The 23659-nt window shown below is 33.2% G+C and overlaps 1 protein-coding gene across 2 annotated transcripts in view; it reads left to right on the top strand.

Annotated features, from left to right (window-relative positions):
• Nucleotides 1-19576, top strand: part of trp (transient receptor potential) — a 176601-nt gene extending 157025 nt beyond the window's left edge. For both annotated transcript variants that reach the window (XM_075378421.1, XM_075378420.1), the window contains exons 16-17: nt 8567-8783; nt 18230-19576. In XM_075378421.1, the coding sequence (XP_075234536.1) occupies nt 8567-8783; nt 18230-19320 (1308 nt within the window). In that variant the 3' untranslated portion in view covers nt 19321-19576. The remainder of the gene's footprint in view (nt 1-8566; nt 8784-18229) is intronic.
• Nucleotides 19577-23659: the final 4083 nt, after the last annotated feature.

The following is a 23659-nucleotide window of genomic DNA, read 5'->3' as shown; positions in this document are numbered from 1 at the left end:
TTTATATATATATATATATATATATATTCATATTTTTTTGTTTTTTAAATTCGTCTGTGATATTAGTTGTAAGATTTTTGTGATATTAATTGTAAGACTTTAAACATAATAATTTTAAGTTTTATCTCCATTTTTAGTTTTAAGTTTTATTTATTTTTAATATGATAGTTTTTAACGTAGTTTTAAGTTACATGTTAGTGTTTTTGTTATCCGAGAATGGGTCTTTTACACCCATTCCGGATTTTTTTTCCTGTGATAGTAGTTTTAAGTTTTAATTTTATCCAACAACTTTAATTACTTTTATTTATTTATTTTCCGGGCGATGATAACGTCCAACCGTTTTTCGCCCTAAAAAAAAAAAAACAAAAATCTCTCTTTCAGATGTTACGCGTACGAAACACCTAAGGAGTTACGGTTCGAAAGGCTTCCTTTACAATGTTTCATAATTCTTCAATTATTGCGAACCTATGTCGAGATATGTCTTGATTATTTTCCACAATGAGTTACCTGCTGCTGAAGGTCCAGGCTTCTCTGTGCTCAATCCAATAGAGCCGGCAGTGCTTGTGAAATACGGCCTGGAAATTGTTGATTTAGGAAATTGCGCACTTTACAACGAGCAAATGAGCTGGAGGCCTCCAGTTGACAAGTTTTGTTATATTCAGATAAGTTCCACTACATTCTTCTCTTGAAGTTGAAGCATCTTCCCAACATTTTCTAACAAGAATCATCTTCAGATACTCTTCAATGAAATTTATTCATACAAGCATCACATCATCCCAGACAATATCACAATATGTAGAGGATTCCTTTCCGAGTCGCGCACAAAATTACCTTTCTTTTTAGCTCAGAAAACTAAATTTCTGTTTTGTAAACAGTGATAAGTAAGACACACAAGTTCGGTAACCGGGATGTACCGACTTTTCATACTTTTTACTTTCTTGTACGAAGTAGAAGAACTATTGTAATCGCGAAAAATTTCGGTTTTCAGATTTCAACGGAAATATCCATTTTGACCATCCCTGAATACATTTTGACATTTTCGGCGTGACGTCTGTACGTACGTATGTATCTCGCATAACTCAAAAACGATTAGCCGTAGGATGCTGAAATTTTAGATTTAGGACTGTTGTAACATCTAGTTGGACACCTTTCCTTTTAATTGCTTCCGACTGGACCAAAAGTGTTCAAAAAAACTCAAAATCCAAAACATTTGGATTTTGGAGTTTTTCTTTACTGCAGTAATAAGCCCTCATTGAGCTTTTCAACAATACATAATAAGTGGTACTTATTATCATTGGTTCCTGAGTTTTAGCCAAATAAAATTTTAATTAATGAAATGTTTGGATCTTACAGGGTAGGATCAAAAAGTAGTAGGACTGAATTAATTAAAATTTTTTTATTGAATTAATCGGTACAAATCCTTAGTAGTCCTCGAAATAGCACCCTTGTGCTTCGACACAACGCGTATAACGCGATTCCCACTGCGCGTACGCCTTCTGGAACTCGCTTTCCGGGATCCCCTTCAGAGATACCGTCACGCCTTCTTAGACGTCTTCTACGGAGCTGTATCGGTTTCCCTTGAGGTACCGCTTGAGCTGAGGAAAGAGAAAGTCCGGCGGTGCCAGATCTGGAATGCAAGAGGGGTGAGGCAATGTGGCAACCCTGTTTTTGGCCAGAACTCCCTCAGCAGCAGCGCCGTATGGCACGTCGCGTTGTCGTGGTGAAGTTTCCAAGAACCGGCGATGTCTGGCCGCACGCGGAAGATGCGTTTGCGCAACCTGTTAAGCACGTTCATTTAAAAACTGGCATTTACAGTCTGTCCAGGGGGTATGAACTTTGGGCCCCTTCACTTTGGCCACATTTTCATCAATCCCGGAAGTTGACGGACGACCTGCGCGCTGGTCGTCTTTGACGAGCTCCCGCCCATCCCGGAACATCTTATGCCACTCTAACACTGTTGAGCGGCCCATGGCAGCATTCCCGTAGGCGTTCTTAATCATTCTGAGGGTCTCCTTCGTGGTTTTCCCGAGTTTGACGCAGAATTTGATGGCGTAGCGATACTCGAGATTTTTATCCATCTCGGATCGAGTCGAAACTTGTTAACAGAGGTTCACGGAAATCAATGTGCTTACTCTCCGCTTGCCCGCAGGTGACTGGAAAAAATATCGGTCCATTCGGAAGGTTCCCTACTACCACGCTCAGGTGGTCCGACTCCCCTCCACTGCTCCGTTCGCGCTATAGAAATTCAGTCCTACTACTTTTTGGTCCTATCCTGTAAAAGGGAAGGCACATCGATTCGAATCCGACTTCATCTCCTGTTTTTTTTTTTTTTATTGAAATATATTGATTGATTTTATAATTATCAACCGCCGATTGTAAAAAAATTTTACAATAAATAATAATTCAATAACAACAATAAAAAAAGTTAATAGATATCAGAAGTTGCTAATGAAATAAAATGTTATGTACTTTTCATTTTAAAAATAAATGTGTATATGTAATTTAATAGGCGTATAAGACAGTCATGTGGTGTCCACATCAGATTTTTTAAATAACAGAAATATACCAGAATTTTTTTTTCTTCAGTCATTTGACTGGTTTGATGCAGCTCTCCAATCCAAGATTCCCTATCTAGTGCTAGTCGTTTCATTTCGGTATATCCCCTACATCCTACATCCCTAACAATTTGTTTTACATATTCCAAACGTGGCCTGCCTACACAATTTTTTTCCTTCTACCTGTCCCTCCATTATTAAAGCGACTATTCCAGGATGCCTTAACATGTGGCCTATAAGTCTGTCTCTTCGTTTAGTTATATTTTTCCAAATGCTTCTTTCTTCATCTATTTGCCACAATACCTCTTCATTTGTCACTTTATCCATCCGTCTGATTTTTAACATTCTCCTATAGCACCGCATTTCAAAAGCCTTCTAATCTTTTCTTCTCAGATACTCCGATCGTCCAAGTTTCACTTCCATATAAAGCGACGCTCCAAACATATACTTCGAAAAATCTTTTCCTGACGTTTAAATTAATTTTTGATGTAAACAAATTATATTTCTAACTGATGGCTTGTTTCGCCAGTTCCATGTAAATATTAAAAAATAACGGAGATAGGGAACATCCTTGTCGGAATCCCTTTCTTAGTACGGCTTCTTTCTTATGTTCTTCAATTATTACTGTTGCTGTTTGGTTCCTGTAAATGTTAGCAATTATTATTCTATATCTGTATTTGAACCCTAAATTTTTTAAAATGTTGTTCATTTTATTCCAGTCTACGTTATCGAACGACTTTTTTCTAGGTCTATAAATGCTAAGTAAGTTGGTTTGTTCAGAATTATATATATAAAAAAAAAAAAAAACATATAACATTATATGTAATCAGAAATATATAACAGAATAGATAACAGAAAACCCATTGATCAAAAAACTCTCAAACTGTGGCTTGGACATCGAAAAAATATAATTATTACTACGCTGTTAATAGAATATATTTTTAACGTTTCACATAAACATAAACTCATATTGCATAAAATAACGTACCTTACAAAGGATTTATTAAATAAAAATTACAAAATATGTTTAGCTTAACAAAAAATATTTGATAAACTAGTTAATAAAATAAGTAGTTGTTATTCTGAAACTGAATTATTATAAATATTAACTTAAGACATAAACGGGTTTAGTATTTTTTTTTTTTAACTTTTTCTTTTCACTTGATGATATCGCCATATAAGCTTCAAGCTTGCCTTGGGATATAAAATTGTAATTTTTGTAGCGTATGGCCTGACTGACCGGGATTCGAACCCAGGACCTCCGGATGAAAAGCCGGGACGCTACCACTCCGCCACGAAGATAAGAAGTTTTATTTTGACTTTTTGAAAAAAAAATTCCGATGTGTTTTCAATTTCTACAGATTGTATTAAAATAAAAGTCAAATAAATAATTAAAAAATCAATCGCTGATTGTTTCAGTCCTCTATTATTGTAACATGTCATTGAATTAGACGAATAGAGAGGGACAAAAACAATTCTCGGTTGAATTTAATAAAACAAGCTATAAATGTTTTTAGCTTTATCCTTTGTTGTATTATTTTTTTATGTTTTTTATCATACATATCAGTTTTATTTATTTATTTTATTAAGCGAATATGAACAACAGATTGTACGTAGAAAATAACAAATAAATCATGAACAGTAGAATATTCAAATCAGAACATTGTATTCGTGGAATTTTATTTGTGTTTTTTCTTATTAGAAACCAATACCGCTCGCTATTTTCATTGCGTACAATTATTTTTTATATTAAATTACATACACACACACGCACTCTCTATATATATATATATATATATATATATATATATATATATATATATAAAATTAAAAATCTATCAACCTATGTGGAGTTAAGAAATTTCATAAATATATTCATATAAATACAACTGTGTTGGAAAACTCTTCTGTAAAGCTATTCTCAGAGTGTCTTGAGAATGCATTAAAAATTCAGAATGTTAAGAAAATTAAAAAAAAAATAGTAAAATACCTTTCTTTTACTTTTTGAATTCGTAAGCATACCACTATTATAAAAGTTATTTTATTATTATAATTACCAACTGACATAAAGGAGATTTTTTTAATTCATTTACTACTTAGAATTATACATATTAATACGTATTACATGAAGAAAGATTCAAAGTATGTAATGTAAGTCTTTCCAGTAGGACATTCTACTGATAAAAATAAAGAAGAAAGTTCACATGAATATTGTTTCAGAAATGTTAAACCCACTGGGTTGCTCTAGTGATGAACGCATCTTCCCAAATCAGCTGATTTGGAAGTCAGAGTTTCAGAGTACAAGTCCTATACTTTTATACGGATTTGAATACTAGATCGTGGATACCGGTGTTCTTTGGTGGTTGGGTTTCAATTAACCACACATCTCAGGAAAGGCCGACCTGAAACTGTACAAGATTACACTTCATATATATCATCCTCATTCATCCTCTGAAGTAATACCTGCACGGTAATTCCCGTAGGCTAAACAGGAAAAAGAAAAAAGGTTCGAAAATGTTAGTGCCGCCTGACCCACCGGGTTGGTCTAGTGCATTCGTTCTTAAAATGATCCAAATCACTACATTGTGGACGCTGGAGGCTTTCAGGGGGTGCGGTAGAAGGCTCCCCCTTCTTTTTTTTCCTGTTTAGCCTCCGCTAACCACCGTTTAGATAACACTTCAGAGGATTAATGAGGATGAAATGTATGAGTGTGAATGAAGTGTAGTCTTGTACATTCTCAGTTTGACCATACCTGAGATGTGTGGTTAATTGAAACCCAACCAATAAAGAACACCAGTATCCACGATCTAGTATTAAAATCCGTGTAAAAATAACTGGCTTTTCTAGGACTTGAACGCTGGAACTCTCGACTTCCAAATCAGCTGATTTGGGAAGACGCGTTCACCACTAGACCAACCCGGTTGGAGAGAAGGCTCCCCTGAAAATTGGAGACGTTCAGGCGGTCTAGGAAAGCGATGGCTGATTAAAAAATAAAAGGAAAAAATTGTTTCCCTGATATATTGAATATGCAATCACTATTATTGTTATACAGAGTGATTCAGGAGGATAGAGCAATACTTTAACAACTCATTCTACAGGCTAAAAAGAAGAAAAAAGTTCATATAAACATAGGTCCGAAAACGCTTCGTTAGCGAGTTATACAGAGTGAAAGATTTCGCCCGAGTTTCAGTTCCTCCGAGTATATTAAGGTTTTCTGAAATTCTGGGAAGGTCAATTAAGGGGCAAATTCAATTGTTTCTTCGAAAATCGAAAAAATAGATCCCACAACTGTATCTCTCTTAGTTTCTAAGATATACCTCTACCTCCTAGACCTCACGGTGTTCATTATCGTCATGCTTGTGAGAATAATACTGATAAATAACAATTAAACTATGTTACATTTGTAAAATCTATAAATCTATTCTTCAGATCAAACACTTTGTTTAGTACAGGACTCGAAAGTTTCTAAAATATGCAATTTCTGAATAATCGCCTTTGCTGCTTGACTGATGTCCATTTCTTGTCACAACTGATCGAAAACTAAAACTAAAAAAACAAAAACTGATCTGGGTTTATCTGCTCTGAATCCGATTTCTTTCGGATGTCGATTCGGCGCTTTTCCCTCATTTCCTCTGATCTTCTCAAACTACTTACACCCACCTCTAAAAAATAAATTTTAGGTAACCTTTTATCGGTTGCATATTTTGCAGTGAAATTTCTTTTAATTTCTTCCATTTAACATAGTAAAAGTAGATAAATCAAAATGTTTTCTTAAGAGGTGACTTTGTGACTGAGGAAGGAAAAAATAGTACAAAATATAGATTTTTTTTTAAATTTTTTTTTTTTTTTTTGTCTTCAGTCATTTGACTGGTTTGATGCAGCTCTCCAAGATTCCCTATCTAGTGCTAGTCGTTTCATTTCGGTATACCCCTTACATCCTACATCCCTAACAATTTGTTTTACATACTCCAAACGTGGCCTGCCTACACAATTTTTCCCTTCTACCTGTCCTTCCAATATTAAAGCGACTATTCCAGGATGCCTTAGTATGTGGCCTATAAGTCTGTCTCTTCTTTTAACTATATTTTTCCAAATGCTTCTTTCTTCATCTATTTGCCGCAATACCTCTTCATTTGTCACTTTATCCACCCATCTGATTTTTAACATTCTCCTATAGCACCACAGTTGCTGTTTGGTTCCTGTACATGTTAGCAATTGTTCTTCTATCTCTGTATTTGAACCCTAATTTTTTTAAAATGCTGAACATTTTATTCCAATCTACGTTATCGAAAGCCTTTTCTAGGTCTATAAACGCCAAGTATGTTGGTTTGTTTTTCTTTAATCTTCCTTCTACTATTAATCTGAGGCCTAAAATTGCTTCCCTTGTCCCTAAAACTACTTTTCCTGAAACCAAATTGGTCTTCTCCTAACACTTCTTCCACTCTCCTCTCAATTCTTCTGTATAAAATTCTAGTTAAGATTTTTGATGCATGACTAGTTAAACTAATTGTTCTATATTCTTCACATTTATCTGCCCCTGCTTTCTTTGGTATCATAACTCTAACACTTTTTTTGAAGTCTGACGGAAATTCCCCTTTTTCATAAATATTACACACCAGTTTGTATAATCTATCAATCGCTTCCTCACCTGCACTGCGCAGTAATTCTACAGGTACTCCGTCTATTCCAGGAGCCTTTCAGCCATTTAAATCTTTTAATGCTCTCTTAAATTCAGATCTCAGTATTGTTTCTCCCATTTCATCCTCCTCAACTTCCTCTTCTTCCTCTATAAAACCATTTTCTAATTCATTTCCTCCGTATAACTCTTCAATATATTCCACCCATCTATCGACTTTATCTTTCGTATTATATATTGGTGTACCATCTTTGTTTAACACATTATAAGATTTTAATTTATGTACCCCAAAATTTTCCTTAACTTTCCTGTATGCTCCGTCTATTTTACCAATGTTCATTTCTCTTTCCACTTCTGAACACTTTTCTTTAATCCACTCTTCTTTCGCCAGTTTGCACTTCCTATTTATAGCATTTCTTAATTGCCGATAGTTCCTTTTACTTTCTTCATCATTAGCATTCTTATATTTTCTACGTTCATCCATCAGCTGCAATATATCGTCTGAAACCCAAGGTTTTCTACCGGTTCTCTTTATTCCGCCTAAGTTTGCTTCTGCTGATTTAAGAATTTCCTTTATAACATTCTCCCATTCTTCTTCTACATTTTCTACCTTATCTTTTTTACTCAGACCTCTTCCGATGTCCTCCTCAAAAATCTTCTTTACCTCCTCTTCCTCAAGCTTCTCTAAATTCCACCGATTCATCTGACAACTTTTCTTCAGGTTTTTAAACCCCAATCTACATTTCATTATCACCAAATTATGGTCGCTATCAATGTCTGCTCCAGGGTAAGTTTTGCAGTCAACGAGTTGATTTCTAAATCTTTGCTTAACCATGATATAATCTATCTGATACCTTCCAGTATCGCCTGGCTTTTTCCAAGTGTATATTCTTCTATTATGATTTTTAAATTGGGTGTTGGCAATTACTAAATTATACTTCGTGCAAAACTCTATAAGTCGGTCCCCTCTTTCATTCCTTCTGCCCAGCCCGTATTCACCCACTATAATTCCTTCCTTGCCTTTTCCAATGCTTGCATTCCAATCTCCAACTATTATTAAATTTTCATCTCCTTTTACGTGTTTAATTGCTTAATCAATCTCTTCGTATACACACTCTACCTCATCATCATCTTGGGCGCTTGTAGGCATATAAACGTTAACAATTGTTGTCGGTTTAGGTTTTGATTTTATCCTTATTACAATGATTCTATCGCTATGCGTTTTGATTTTTTAATTTAAAAAAATATATTTTTTAAAAAAGATTTAAATCGCATTATTTCTGTATTCTCTCATGTTAAATTTAACTCGTTATTTTCATTAAATGATTTAACTGAACAGTTGAATATAAATTTGCTTTTATTTTTATTCTTTCAGAAAAAATCGAGAGCAATAGCACGAGATAGACACGATACAGTGATGAGATTATTAGTAAGAAGGTATGTTGTAGCCGAACAAAGGAAACGTGATGAGTTTGGTATTACGGAAGACGATGTTATGGAAATTAGACAAGATATATCAACATTAAGATTTGAATTAATTGATATATTACGAAATAATGGAATGAAAACACCGAGCGTAGATGCCGCTGATTGTAAGTATATTCTTATTACATATTATAATATTATTCTACTCTACTAAAGGGTATTTGTATCTGTCTATGTGTGCGATTCCTTAGCTGAGAACATGCTTACATGATCGAACATACAGCCCGTTAAAAAAATCATGATTTTTTTTCTTAAATATTTATAAACAATAACTAATAAGAAGCAACACCAACAAATAAGAGCAAAAAAACCATATTTACATCATTGAACATACTGCCCGTCAAAAAATCATAAGATTTATCATTAAATGTTTATAAACAATAAATAATTATATATATAAAAATGAATGTTTGTCTGTCTGTATATCTCTTATGCCTTCATAAACCGTTCATCCGAGTGCAATGAAACTTTAGTGAATTGTTGTGGACACGTTCTCAAAGGTTTCTGAATTAGTTTAAACCCGCTAGGTTGCGCTGGGGTCGAGATATTTCGAAATGATCTGATTTGGTTCATAATTAAAATATATATTAGTTACGTGAAAAGAATGAAATAGTTTTGCAAAAACTATACCCGCTATGTAGCGCCGGTGTCGAGATATTTACGAAACAAACAAATAAATATACAAACAGTTTTTCTTCTTCTGTTTGTATAAAATGCAATGTCAATATGTATGTCCGCTAAACACTAAATAACTACTTGACTGATTTACGTGCAGGGAAAAGGAAAAATGTAAAAAAAAAAATTGGGAAAAGAAAAAAGGGAAGAGGGAAGGAAAGGGAAAGGAAAAAAAGAGGGAGACAATGAAACGGTGAAAGGGGGGAAAAATGGTAAAGGGACAGGAGAAAGGGGTAAAAAAGAGAAAAAGAAAGGTTAAATTTGTGAAGTTTCGTAATGTTTAGTTTTTTTAATGTTTTACCAAACTTTCAACTGTTTCATTTAATCTATATATATACTCAAATCTAGCAATAGCGAAGCATTTCCGGGTCTGCTAGTTATAAAATAAATTAATAAATTTTACTACCGTAATTCATTCATTCAATATCGTAGCAGATTTTAAAACACAACTAATTTCGATAAAAATAAATCGACACTGATAATACTATCGATTACGCATTTAGAATCCATTGATATTTTGTCGGAAGGTTCGATTACGATAATTTGTTTCGAGATAAAAGAGTATAAAAATTTTGTTTTTTGCGTTACTGCAAACTTTCGAATAGGTCGTTATAGATTTGAGAAAAAAGGTTTTTGGGCATGAACAGTTGTATGTTGCGTTATCAAGAGTAAAAGCATGGTGTGGAGTGAAAGTGAAATTGTTTCCACAGCATAGAGAGAAACGAGTGAAAAATTTTATTTTTACAGATATTTTGAATGGTCCAGTTTAATAAGTTGAAGTGATTTTTGTTTATTGAAGAGGAGAAGAGTTTAAAAGTGCAAGAAGATATTTTGTTTTGAAGTTATTTTGGTTTTAGAAAGCGCGATGATGGTAACCCACAAACTAAAACTTATTTCCGAACTCATTTTTCGCTTTTCCTTGATCAATTTTTATCATTCAAAAAAAAAAATTTTTTTTACACAAGAGGTAATCAATTTTGGACACCTAATAATAGCATTCAGAGACGCCACCGGGAGGGTCTAGCCGGGGAGGCATGCCGTAGGCACGCTCTGTAGCCAGTAAGTACATTATATAATTTTGGCCTATGTAATTTAAATTGATACAATAAGATATTTATCCATCGTATTATATAATTGAAGGAGAATGAGTTTTTAGCGTAGAAAAATGTTATAATAATTATAAGCCTTTCGTTTATTATTTTCTATCACAACCTGTCATTAAGCTCGTGTACAACATACGAAAAAATCTCTACAAAAAATTACAAGGGATTATTTTTCTAAAAACTACCAAACATTTTTTTTTTTTTAATTACCATCTCTAAAATTAGATATTTTAACACGAATTGATACTCAGCTATGATCCATTTTTCAAAGTAATATCTCTTTCAGCCAAAACTTTTAAAAAGCTATACCATCAATTTGATAAATTAATTTAAAATGCATTCTGTGCTGACCAAAAACGGTTATAGAAGACTTGATATGAGATACGCAACACTACTGAAAATAAAAAAAACATACGGTTTCAAGAATTATAAACATCTCAGACTTATTACGTAAAATAAGGAATAAAGTGGTTTCCCGTTGTGTTGTTCATCGAGATAAAACATATCCACTTGCTAAGCCTACTGAAATTTATTAGATGATCTCTTTACACTTATTAGATCATCTGAAAAATAGTAGCTTTATTACTTTTCGGATCACAGTGAGCGATTGTCTTTATTGTAAAGATCATAATTCTTCAACATCATCATTCCAGTATCCTATCTTCCTTGGTACCGATATTACATGGTCAGAATAACCTGATAGAACAGCTCTCCCTGCTCATCGCTGACAAAGCCCAATTTTTTGGGAAAAAAGTCTAGATGGGAGTGTAGGAAATGAATTTTTAATGGCATCCTACATCCAAAACGTTTGTAGTTTTCTAACAGCTTATTAACCATAAGAACATAGATTTCATCTATTCTATTGCCTACAAAACCATCAATCATTTGCTAAGTTTATTACTAAGTCAAAAGTTAAGTTCTTAAGCAGTTTCTTGACTTTCGGACCGATAAATATACCCAACTTGAACTTACAATCACTCGATTTAGGAAAACTTATTTTTAAACGATTAAATCGTGGTCCATCTTTGTCCATCAAGTGTCTTCACAAAATTTTTCATGAGTCCAAGTTTTACGTGAAGTGGCGGCAGTATGATTTTACTCCTTTCAATTAATGATAAATACTTTACATTATTTTCACCCGCTATAAAGTACTACTGCAATGGCCAGTTCTTTACTTAGTAATGACTTTTGTATCACAACTAACCCGAAGACAAAGAAAACAATATTTCGTAAACCGACCTTGTAAACCAAAAAGTAACGCAACAACTTTCAGATCAATGCAAATTTTCCGCATATGTTCTTTTTATTTTATTGTTTCTAATATTGATGCCGTAGTTTCATACGTTTCTTTGGAATGGAATGGATGACTGTTAACCTTTCATTCTAACTTTGAAGAGTCAATAAAAAGACGCCATTCTTCAAGAATATGATGAAATCCATGATATTTCATCAGGACATCGAAAGTACAAACGAACAATGAATTTTTCATATTAAAATAAGTTGAATAAGTTTTTATTCAGTGTTCTAAACGGAGTAACTTTTATTTTTTCAGCTAAAAGATTCCACTGTTGCAATCTAGACCCCAGAAATTTAGATTTCTTCTTCGAAAACTTTAAATCGGAAACTAAATCGTTAAGTTCATATTGTTGAATTAAATGAGGAAATTTCTCATCACATTCGGGAAGAACTTCTTCAACATCTACATCATCCGCTTCATTTTCATATTATTGTTCTAGCAACGTCGGAATAAACGATGGTACAGGTACAGATAACGCTCCTCTGCGTGTGGTACCGGCTTTAGAGCTGAGGAGGATACAACTGCATATTTTAAAAACTTTCTATTTTTGAATAAAAATCCAAATATATTTGTCGTTCAAATTTGTCGGTAAAGTGGTCCTTAAGTTCACGCTAAACCATAAGTACATCAAACTGTGGTTCGTCGTTTCCCCATCAACCATTAGGTTAGAGTTACCGAACCCACCGGGTTGGTCTACTGGTGAATGCCTCTTCCCAAATCAACTAATTTGGAAGTCGAGAGTTCCAGCGTTCAAGTCCTAGTAAAGTCAATTATTTTTACATGGATTTGAATGCTAGATCGTGGATACCGGTGTTCTTTAGTGGTTGAGTTTCAATTAACCACACATCTCAGGAATGGTCGAACTGAGATTATACAAGAATACACTTCATTTACACGCATACATATCATTCTCTGAAGTATTATCTGAAAGGTAGTTACCGGAGGATAAACGGAAAAAAGAAAGAAAAAGAAAGGTTAGAGTTACCGAGAAAGATATGCAAATAACATGAAGCACCCAGATTTTATCATGATCCTCGAACGCACAATCAAAATGAAATAGATAAGCCGTTTTTATCGATTTAGAAATAAGTTTTCTTTGAGATTTAGGCGTAAATTTACGTCAGACATAACAAAAATTGTCTGGATGTTTTGAACATCCGCGAATGAATTTTTGCAGAAGCCATATTGTAGCACGTAAAAACGAGAAAAATCACTTTTGTATTATAAAGAATCGATTAAAATATATAGCAGAACACTAATAACTCTGTGAAAGAAAACACACAGTATAGACAAGTGAAGCTAGAATGAATAAGATTTTAATCTCTGTACTAGGCAATCTGTATGATGTCACCATACAGACATGTTAGTATATATTTTTTTTTTCTTTATTAAACACGTATGCATATTGTTTAAGAGTAAAAATACAGAAACTATTCTTAATTGTACCCAGTAGTTTATCAACACGAGTTTATTATAAAGATTTTAAAAATTTACGAATTACGTAAAACCTTTACGTGGTAACACAATTTTAAGATCATATTTGAAATCATCACCCAAATTACATTAAGAAAAGTTGTATAATATGTTAGATAAACATTTTGTGTTGATTACTATAATTAGAAAAAAATATTTATTAAAAGAACATGAAATATTTACGAAGTTTTTTATTTCTCAATTAAACACGGTTAGAAATCGAGTTAGAATAAAAGTAATCAATAAAAGATATTTTCGTTTTCATTCACATTTTTTCATTATAGACAAATTTTATTAATGAAATAAGATTGTGTAGCTTAAGTAGAAAAGTAATTAAGGTATAAAATAATTACGCCCGCACAATTCTTTTTACCATTATTATGAAAAGAGTTCTTAAGTTTAAACTCATTAACAAAACTGTAATGGGATTTGTAAAAATAAAACAATTTTACGGTTAAAAAAATTAATAATACGATTGAACGTAAGTGGTTAATTAACAAATCAATAATTACAAATTTAATGGTACAATAAATCATAATATCGTTTTTGATTATTATTAAATTCCTATTTACTGAATATATTTTGTGAATGGGGTATTATCCATCCCTGCGCCCCTCCACGCCATTCATTACAGCAAACTCTATATTCTTATTTACTCGTGCACTAGACAAATGAAAGATTAATTTTAACACAATTCTATATAACAGTGGTGATCTAATTCAATTAATTTAAATTACTTCCATTCATTATATATATATATATATATATATATATATATATATATATATATATATAAATGTATGATTAATTTTGAAGATAATAATTACATGATTAAATAAACATAGTGTGAGTGAGAAAAGACGACGATATTTATATACATTTATACCTAAAATGTTAATGACATATATGATTCTCCATTGACAATGTTACATATAATAAAAAATATTAAATTAAAAGCTTATAATAATTATTACAAAAAAAAAGAAAAAATGGAACCGACATCAAAATTCGTTAAAAAGTAAGAAATATTTTCATCAAAATACTTAATTCCGTAGACCGTTTTTTGGATTGGCGCCTACTTCTACAAAATTAATTTCTAGATATAATATTTGTATTATAATACTATCTACGTATACTACATGCTTTAATGAACGTTATACGCATGATTTCTTTTCAAATTTTGGTTTGCGGGACGCCTCTTGGGTACATCCTAATAAGTACGTGACGCAATTTCTTCATGGCTATGGCGCTTTTCAGAACAGACTACAGAAATTCGGCCTGGTAGACCCCGGAATGGGTCCGGATGACGCTTACCATGTTTTATATCAATGTGAGAAATACGAGCTGTGCTTACGGAGACTATTTGTCGTCTCGATATCATCGGGTCGGCGTTAGATCTCCGTGCTAATTGGAGGCACCGGGCCGAATGGGCGATTGTGGAAAATTTGATCTTGCAAAGAAAAGGACTACTGAGGCGGTTTCTGTTAGGATTTTCCTGCTTCAAGTTTTGTTGTGTTATTTATGTTTTAGTGTTCTTGTTAGTTATTGTTGTATCCTTGCTTTGTATTTTATGTTTCCTATTGTGTGCTGAACTCACGTTTGCCTATTTCAGGTAAGTAGTTCAGTTCCTTCGTTACCGTGTAGTCTATTCAGTCTTATTTAAGATTTGGCATGATGCGTTTTGTTTATGAGTTCATGATAGTCATTAGTAATACACCGATGGGAAAGTCACTAACGGCATTCGCATCGGTGGCATCCTGGCTGAGATTAGGCTAAAAGATGACAGTGCCGAAGTATTGAAGATGACCTCAAGTAAAGCCCAGGGAAATCGTCACATGGAGAGTGTCTTCCCCTACGAGGTCAGCATGATATTACATCAGTGAAATTCATATTTCTGTGCTTTAATTGCTTTTCCGTTTGCTATTGTTACGTATTTTTATATACGTCATCTATAGGTCCATTCAAATAACTTACCACACAAGTACGATCTTGTATTTTGGCGAGGATTCAGAAAAGCGTCTAAGGAATTAATTATTTGAACGAAATTAAGTTAATGTCCTCATTAATAGTGATATAATGTAGCTGGCTCCAGTCAAACGTCGTCGGTGTTTTGTTCAACCTGTTTGGTGTGAAGCAGAAATAAATTTCTGGCATCTCATTTTCCATTCTGTTCGCTAACAATAAACATGAGATAAAGAAATGACATGGAGTTCATCGATTTATTAAATAACTTGGGTTTTGGCGAAGTTCTTTGGTGGTTGTTCTTTGGTGGTTGGGTTTCAATTAACAACCGGTCGATTAGAAACGCTTTGCGAAATAAAGAGGTTACGCTTAAACAGACGAATTTGAAGATGGAAATGCTGTAAAATCTATTAGATTAGTCGATGAATATAAGCATAGTACGACCGATATGATATCAAAAACAAATATAGCTGCAACATATGGGAAAACGCACCCCGGAAATGATATTCCGGTGGCCTGTTGCGTTATGTACAATCTACAGATGGTTCAAGAGTTATCTTTAGGCGTAATAAATCGATTTCTGATTAGTTAGTTAACGGCTCTATAGGAATCGTAAGAAATTCAAACGGCCTGCCCTACCAAGAGACCGGCCGGAAAGTAGCGATTTACCAGAAGCGATGTTAATAAAATTCAATCGATTGATACACAAATGAAAGGCGAAGGTGGTTTTTATTACACCACTAAATAGAAAGTTACAAGCTACTAAAGGGTATGGAAATTAATTTAATTTTAAGTCGGGCTGTAAAAGTCCGGAAATTGCTGCAAGATACGTTAAATAGAGCCGTATTTGTAGAAAAAGGTATTTTTGCAAAAGAACAAGTTCATGTTTCTATAAGTCGAGAAACCGTCTAAGCTTATACGGTTAGCTTTAAGCTATTTAGATCCACGTAAGTACCCACCGGGTTGGTCTAGTGGTTAACGCGTCTTCCCAAATCAGCTGATTTGGAAGTCGAGATTTACAGCGTTCAAGTCCTAGTAAAGACAGTTATTTTTACACGGATTTGAATACTAGATCGTGGATACCGGTGTTCTTTGGTGGTTGGGTTTCAATTAACCACACATCTCAGGAATGGTCGAACTGAGAATCTACAAGACTCTACACTTCATTTACACTCATACATATCATCATCCTCATTCATCCCCTGAAGAATTATCTAAACAGTAGTTACCGGAGGTTAAACAGGAGAAAGAAAGAAAAAAAAGTTTATGTATATATATATATATATATACATACATACATAAATCCGGTTATTTGACTAATAAACATAAAATAAAAAGATTGACCACCACGGAAAACGTAAGTAACCATATAGCGCGGGCGAAGCTACGACGGGGAGCTAGTATATATATATATTTTATTTTATACAAAGATTTATTATCGAGAAGAAATATATCCAAAAATATTCTTAGTTAAGCCAAGAAACATAGGTAAAGATTTAGTTGCAAAAGATCGGGTAGTTTTTTTTGTTTATCCCGAACAAACAAAAACCCTCTTCCCTTTATATAATACAGTATAGATGTAATGATCATATTTTTTGAATGTAAGTACAGCGCAACCGCCGGCCTCCGTGGCGCGAGTGGTAGCGTCACGGCCTTTCATCCGGAGGTCGCGAGTTCGAATCCCGGTCAGGTATGGCATTTTCAGACACGCTACAAATCGTTCATCTTCATCCTCTAAAGAATGCCTAACGGTGGATCCCGGAGGTTAAAAAAAAAAAAAGTACAGCGCAACCAAAGTAAGACTGATTGCGGAAAAAATGCAAACTAAAGTCTTTTTAACCGCCAGTTTTTACAATAAACATACGATTATAAGTTCAGTATCTGTGGTAACAATTATATATTACAGCTGTTCATGAATTTTATATTAAAATTCTTATTTTTCGTTATTATTGTTATTAATAAAATATAATGTCATATTAAAAAAAAACGAAATATTTAATTCGGTATTGTTTATTTACAACTTAAATTTTGAGTTACCATTAAATATATTCAACTAGTTTTTTGTTATTTTATTGTCTTTTTAGCATTTTTTTGCAATGACTAAAAAAACTGTTTCAAATATGAAAATAGTTGTATATTGACAGCGAAAATAAAAATACTTTTACCAATATTATTAAAGCAAGTTTGATGAAGAGAAAAGAAAAAAACAGATAGATTATTTCACCTACTTCCGTCGCAAACATTATTTCACATTTTTCCCACATATGAAGATATATCGGTGGAACTATTTATTATTACTTATCGTTGCCACTGCGCCGATCAAGTCCACGTACAATTTTTTTTGGTCATGCAATATTAAAATAATTTAAGCGAAAAAAAATATTTTTTTTATATATATTTGTATTGCCTATTAGTATACAAGATGAAAATGATTAACTAATCATAGTTTTTATATAAAATATTTGTGAAGGTTCTGAAATATTTCAGCCTACAGAAAATTTGTAGTGATTTAGAACAACTCGATGGATATTCTGATCGGTTCGTACGATATAAACACAATTTTTTCTCCTTTAGATGACGTAATGCTGATCACTGAGTTTTTTACGTTTTCCTAGAAAATTTAGATTTTTCTATATAAATATGAATATTAAATTAAACGTTGTTTAAATTAAGTTCATTTTCCTCTTGATTGGGTAGAATTAAATGTAATAAAAAGATATATTTTACTTAAAAATATTATCTTTATTAATCTCTTGGGTATTGAGAGTATGTAAGAGAATTTTGTATGATGTGTGTTTGAATGTGTATTGTCACCTGAGGAAGCTTAAAGAATTCCAAGTGAAACGTACTGAATTTAATTTATAAGTTTGTATAGTTAATTGGGTAACCCAAGAAGGTAATATTTTAACCCATAAAGGTAATATTTTAAAGTAAAATGTGTCTTATTATTACACCCACACGCGCGCGCACACACACACACATATAATTAATTACTTTTGTTTATATTTTTATAATAACGAGTGTTATTTTTATTTTTTTTCAGTATGCGGTAAAAAAGGACGAGTTATGGAACGTAGACTGATGAAAGATTTCCAAATCGGTATAGTCGAGGGCATAATAAACGACGCGATAAAATCAGATAAAGGCCCGAAGGATGTATTCAGTAAGATAGCTAAAGCTATAGGTAAAAGAGCCGGCTCGAAAGGAGCTAAACAAGCTAAAGACTGGAACGCTATGGTACGTAAAAGTCAATCGCAAAAAGATCCGATCGGAAGTACGAGCGAAGCTAGAATGAGACAATCTAGAAGACAGAGCGCGAGAAGACATATAATCGATAATCAATCGGGAGCGTTACAAAGTATGGATCCGCAAAAATTAGTCGAATACAATCCGAAATTATCCGAAGTGGCCCCGGCTGCTCGTGTGGCTTACGCTAAATTTAAGATTAAAAGAATTAGGGAGGAATACGAAATCGGTGGAAGCGAGACCGGATCGATTGCAGGAGACGATGAAGTTTTCAAACCATCGTCGGAACCGGCATCAGTGACCCAAACCAATGAGATATCAGCGTCGACGATCAGACCAAGACCGAGAAGTTCTATACAAAGTACCGGATCGCAGTCGAGTCAACCCAGAAAAGAGTCGGTTTCGTCGCTTTTACAACAGACATTCAGAGCTAAAACGCCGATACCAGAAGATCCGAGAGAAGGAGTTATATCACCGGAACCCTGTACTCAACCGCCGTCTATTACACCTACACCATCAATAAAAACTCCAGCACCACAACCCCCAACCCCGAGTCCTGCACCTACACCTACACCTACGCCTGAACCGACAACTAAAATAGAATCAAGTACTACGTCGACACAGATAGAAAAATCACAAAAACCAGAAACTACGACGACAGCAGACGAATCAAAAACCAAAACAGAAGAAAAACCTGATATAAAAAAAGATAAAAAAGAAGAATCGTGCGACGATGAGAAAAAGGATGAAGATAAAAAGAAAAAAGACGATGATGATGACGAAAATAAACCGGGAGGATCAAGCGATCAAAAAAGGCCGATACCTGGACTTACAAAAGCGGCTGGAAAATCAAAAATAACCGGACAAGTTATGTCCGGATGGCTTTAAAAAATAATAATTTAATCTAATCGATATCAAAAAATAAAAATGATGATTAATGTATATACATTTTTAAATCGTTATGTATTATTATAATAAAAAGAGTCCTTTATTATTCATAAATCTGGGTGCCTAAAATAATTATGTGCCTTGAAAACAGGAATTTTATCAATAAAAAAGGAAGATCTTCCAAGATGGTCCCGTTATAAAACTTTTATGTTTCAATTTTGTTAAAAAATAAAGAATTAAAAATAATACATTTAAATAGATTCATAATTATCACACTAGCTCTGAAATCTTGAAATAGAACTACATACGTACCAATAAAATATGAAGTTACGTACGTTTATATCGCTTACGAGGAGTGGCTAAAAAATAGCGGATTAATGCTATAAAAAAAGTTACTTTTTTGTTTTTCACAAAGTTAATATTACCTCCTTCAATAGTATATTGAAGGTATAGTATATTGAATAGTATATTGTAGGATCTTGGAAGGGAGTATCCCTTCCAAGATCCTACATCGTTCTGTGCGAATTTTTCATCCGTCAAAGCAGTGTTGGAAGTCATTTTCATGCTCTCCGTTTTCATCTTTCACAACTTCAACCGTCTCAAATCTCGTTCCTTTCAGTACTAATTTCACCTTGGGAACAGAAAAATTTCACACTAGGTAAGGTCCGGTGAAAACGGTGGATGTTCCAACACAATGATCCTATGGTCGGCCAAATACGTATTGACAGACAATGAAGTATGAATCGGAGCGTTGTCCTGATGAAGAATCCACGACTTGCTTTTACACTATTCACGTTCCTTTCTTCTTACCCGTTCACACGGAGAGTAATTATGACCTCAAGGTAGTATTACTGATTCACAGTTTGACCTTAAGGTACCCGGTTTACGTACACAACCCCACGGATGTCGAAAAACATGGTCGTCCTGGAAGCGGGTTATCTTCAATCTCTTCTCGTCCCTCTTTGAACCGTTTAAAACTCTCAAAAACCTGAGTGCGATAAAAATTCACCGACGTATATTTTAACAAAGAATGAATTTCTGTGGCGGATTTTCCGAGTTTCACAAGAAATTTCACATTAACGCGTGCTCTTTTAAAACACTTAAAATTTTTCCGACGGCTGCAGATACGGTCTGACTAAGGGGTCTGCAGTCGAATCGACGGCAGAAGTGGAAAGAGATGTCACGTGACTCGGCCGTTGCCGTTTGACCTTCACGAGCGCGCTGTCTGTTTGTAGATCGAACAGTCCGGATTTTTATGCACACCTCTTGGGTCAATTGTCTTTTTCTAATCGTTCTACAGAGAATAGAACAGCAAAGATAAAGCATACACATATAAAATGTGTAAAATATCGAACCAGCTGCTGATAATTTAAAAAAATTACATTTAATTTATTTAAAGACATATTTGTGGTTCTATTACATTATGAAAATCCACCTACGATAAGGACTTCATGGTTCTTCATATTTTTTTCTATATCTAATTTAGAAGAAAATATAAATTCCTAAATAAAACAACACAATTATCGACAGTAAATTATAATTTATTATAGTATTTCAATTTTTTTTTTTTGTCTTCAGTCATTTGACTGGTTTGATGCAGCTCTCCAAGATTCCCTATATAGTGCTAGTCGTTATTTATATTTAGTTTATTAATAATATTTTTGTCGATAATGTTATATTACTCATTAAAGTATATAAACCTCAGTTGAAGCGCAGAGTAGGAATACATCGCTAGAACGGCGACACTTCATCTATGCGCCTAAGCTTTATAAACTTTGATGAGTAATAATATAGTAATAAAATCCAATAAATTTAAATTGTTTGCGTCAAATTTACCATTACAAAAGAAAATAAATTATATCTATAAAATTAGTAACAATTATAGCGAAATTTTCTTACTTTTTATTATAAATTTTTAAAAACAGATACAAGAAAACAATTAAAATACATTATTTAAGTACTGTATTTACAATAGAACAGCATTTTACACCTTACTAATACAGAGTTACAAAAAAAAGATTTTTTAAACTTCTCCTGCTCATATTCCAAACTATCGTTTGTGAAAAAGTTTTACAGCGAAAGTATGTTGTTGACCGTTCCACTGCTCTATGATGACCGAGTGGCAAGATCCCTCTGCATAAAGCAGTACTGCCAACTGTACTTTGCTTTAAAAAGTTCCCGTATAATGATAAAATAATTACGTTATACATTGTAACAAATTGTTATATATTTTTATAATTATACATTTTATTATATATATAATATAATTAAATGAAAATTATATCTGTCAACAAACAAATAATAAAAATAAATAGTGAATAAAAAATTTATCTAAAATGTCTTTATTTATGTGTGAAAATATCTATCATTATATCGAATCGAAATATAACTTAGCATCTGAATTTAACTACTTATTGCTGAACCATCGATTAAAGGTTATTCTTTTCTTTTTTTTTTGTCTTCAGTCATTTGACTGGTTTGATGCAGCTCTCCAAGATTCCCTATCTAGTGCTAGTCGTTTCATTTCAATATACCCTCTACATCCTACATCCCTAACAATTTGTTTTACATATTCCAAACGTGGCCTGCCTACACAATTTTTCCCTTCTACCTGTCCTTCCAATATTAAAGCGACTATTCCAGGATGCCTTAGTATGTGGCCAATAAGTCTGTCTCTTCTTTTAAATATATTTTTCCAAATGCTTCTTTCTTCATCTATTTGCCGCAATACCTCTTCATTTGTCACTTTATCCACCCATCTGATTTTTAACATTCTCCTACAGCACCACATTTCAAAAGCTTCTAATCTTTTCTTGTCAGGTACTCCGATCGTACAAGTTTCATTACTTCCATACAAAGCTACGTTCCAAACATATACGTCCAAAAATGTTTTCCTGAAGTCTAAATTAATTTTTGATGTAAACAAATTATATATCTTACTGAAGGCTCGTTTAGCTTGTGCTATTCGGCATTTTATATCGCTCCTGCTTCGTCCATCTTTAGTAATTCTACTTCCAAAATAACAAAATTCTTCTACCTCCATAATCTTTTCTCCTCCTATTTTCACCTTCAGTGGTCCATCCTTGTTATTTCTACTACATTTCATTACTTTTGTTTTGTTCTTGTTTATTTTCATGCGATACTTCTTGCGTAGGACTTCATTGTTTCTTCTAAATCCTTTTTACTTTCGGCTAGAATTACTATATCATCAGCAAATCGTAGCATCTTTTCACCTTGTGCTAGTGAAAAGATTATTCTATAGAAAGTACTATAAAAAGGTTATTCTAAGATGTAATTAAACGAGGGTATACATGGTAATATTTTATAAATGAAGGTGCATAAAATAAAATATATGAATGATTCATTCATCGTTAAGGTTTTACTGGCGTTTGAAGGAAGGTAAGTAAGTGACAGCATATAAACAGAATTTTAGAGAGGTTGATAACATTATGTTAACAAATTATTTATAATTTTATAGAATGGTTTCTAAAATAATTACTAACAATAAATACAAATTTATGGTATTTTCGTCAAAAATATTCGAATTTAAATGGATTTATAACAGAACAGTACCGTGGTGTTTGAAGATGTCTATAAAAAAGTGGATTAGCAGTGATTGGTTTTTTTTTCATTTCTCTTCGGTACTACCAAACACTATCTGGCTGAATGAAAAAGTGGCCAGGAATTGGAAAAATTAATAAAATTTCTACAACTTTTACTACTCTTACTTGCTTCTCCATTCATTTTAACTTTCAAACCTATTTAATTATCATTAAAATTTTAATTTTTCAACAACAAAACATGATAAAATTTCTGCTTCACAAATAAACAGCAAAAATCGCCACTTAGAATTTTAGAAATGAATGCTTCTGATAGGTCTTTTTTTTCTTTTTCTTGGTTTTTTGTTAAAGAGGTGGGGAGTCCATTTACGGACTCCTAAGCTGTGTAGGGCTTGCTAACAGACGCCGCAAGATGTTATTAATATGCATATATAAACCTGCGCACTACCGACTAAACCACAATCCGTGGCTATTCATCCTTTCTGGTACCACTAATGAAGAATTCCTTTTGGAAGGGGAGTAATACGTCGATTCAGACATTCTAGGTCATAGTGCAAACGCCTCACAATAGGAACATCAACAAAAAACACATCAATCACAGCAAAAATGATACATCACAATGCAACAAAATAAAATAAAACAGATTATGAAATTAAAATACAAAGAAAAATGACATATTAAACATACTGTAAGTTCCAAAACAAAGCAAAAAATACGTAAGAAATATATAGAATACACAATAAATAACATATCATATAACGTATACAAATATAAGAGAA

Source organism: Lycorma delicatula, chromosome 11 (genome assembly GCF_047948215.1).
Source record: "Lycorma delicatula isolate Av1 chromosome 11, ASM4794821v1, whole genome shotgun sequence".
Taxonomy (NCBI): domain Eukaryota; kingdom Metazoa; phylum Arthropoda; class Insecta; order Hemiptera; family Fulgoridae; genus Lycorma; species Lycorma delicatula.
This window is presented reverse-complemented; position numbering and strand designations above follow the sequence as displayed.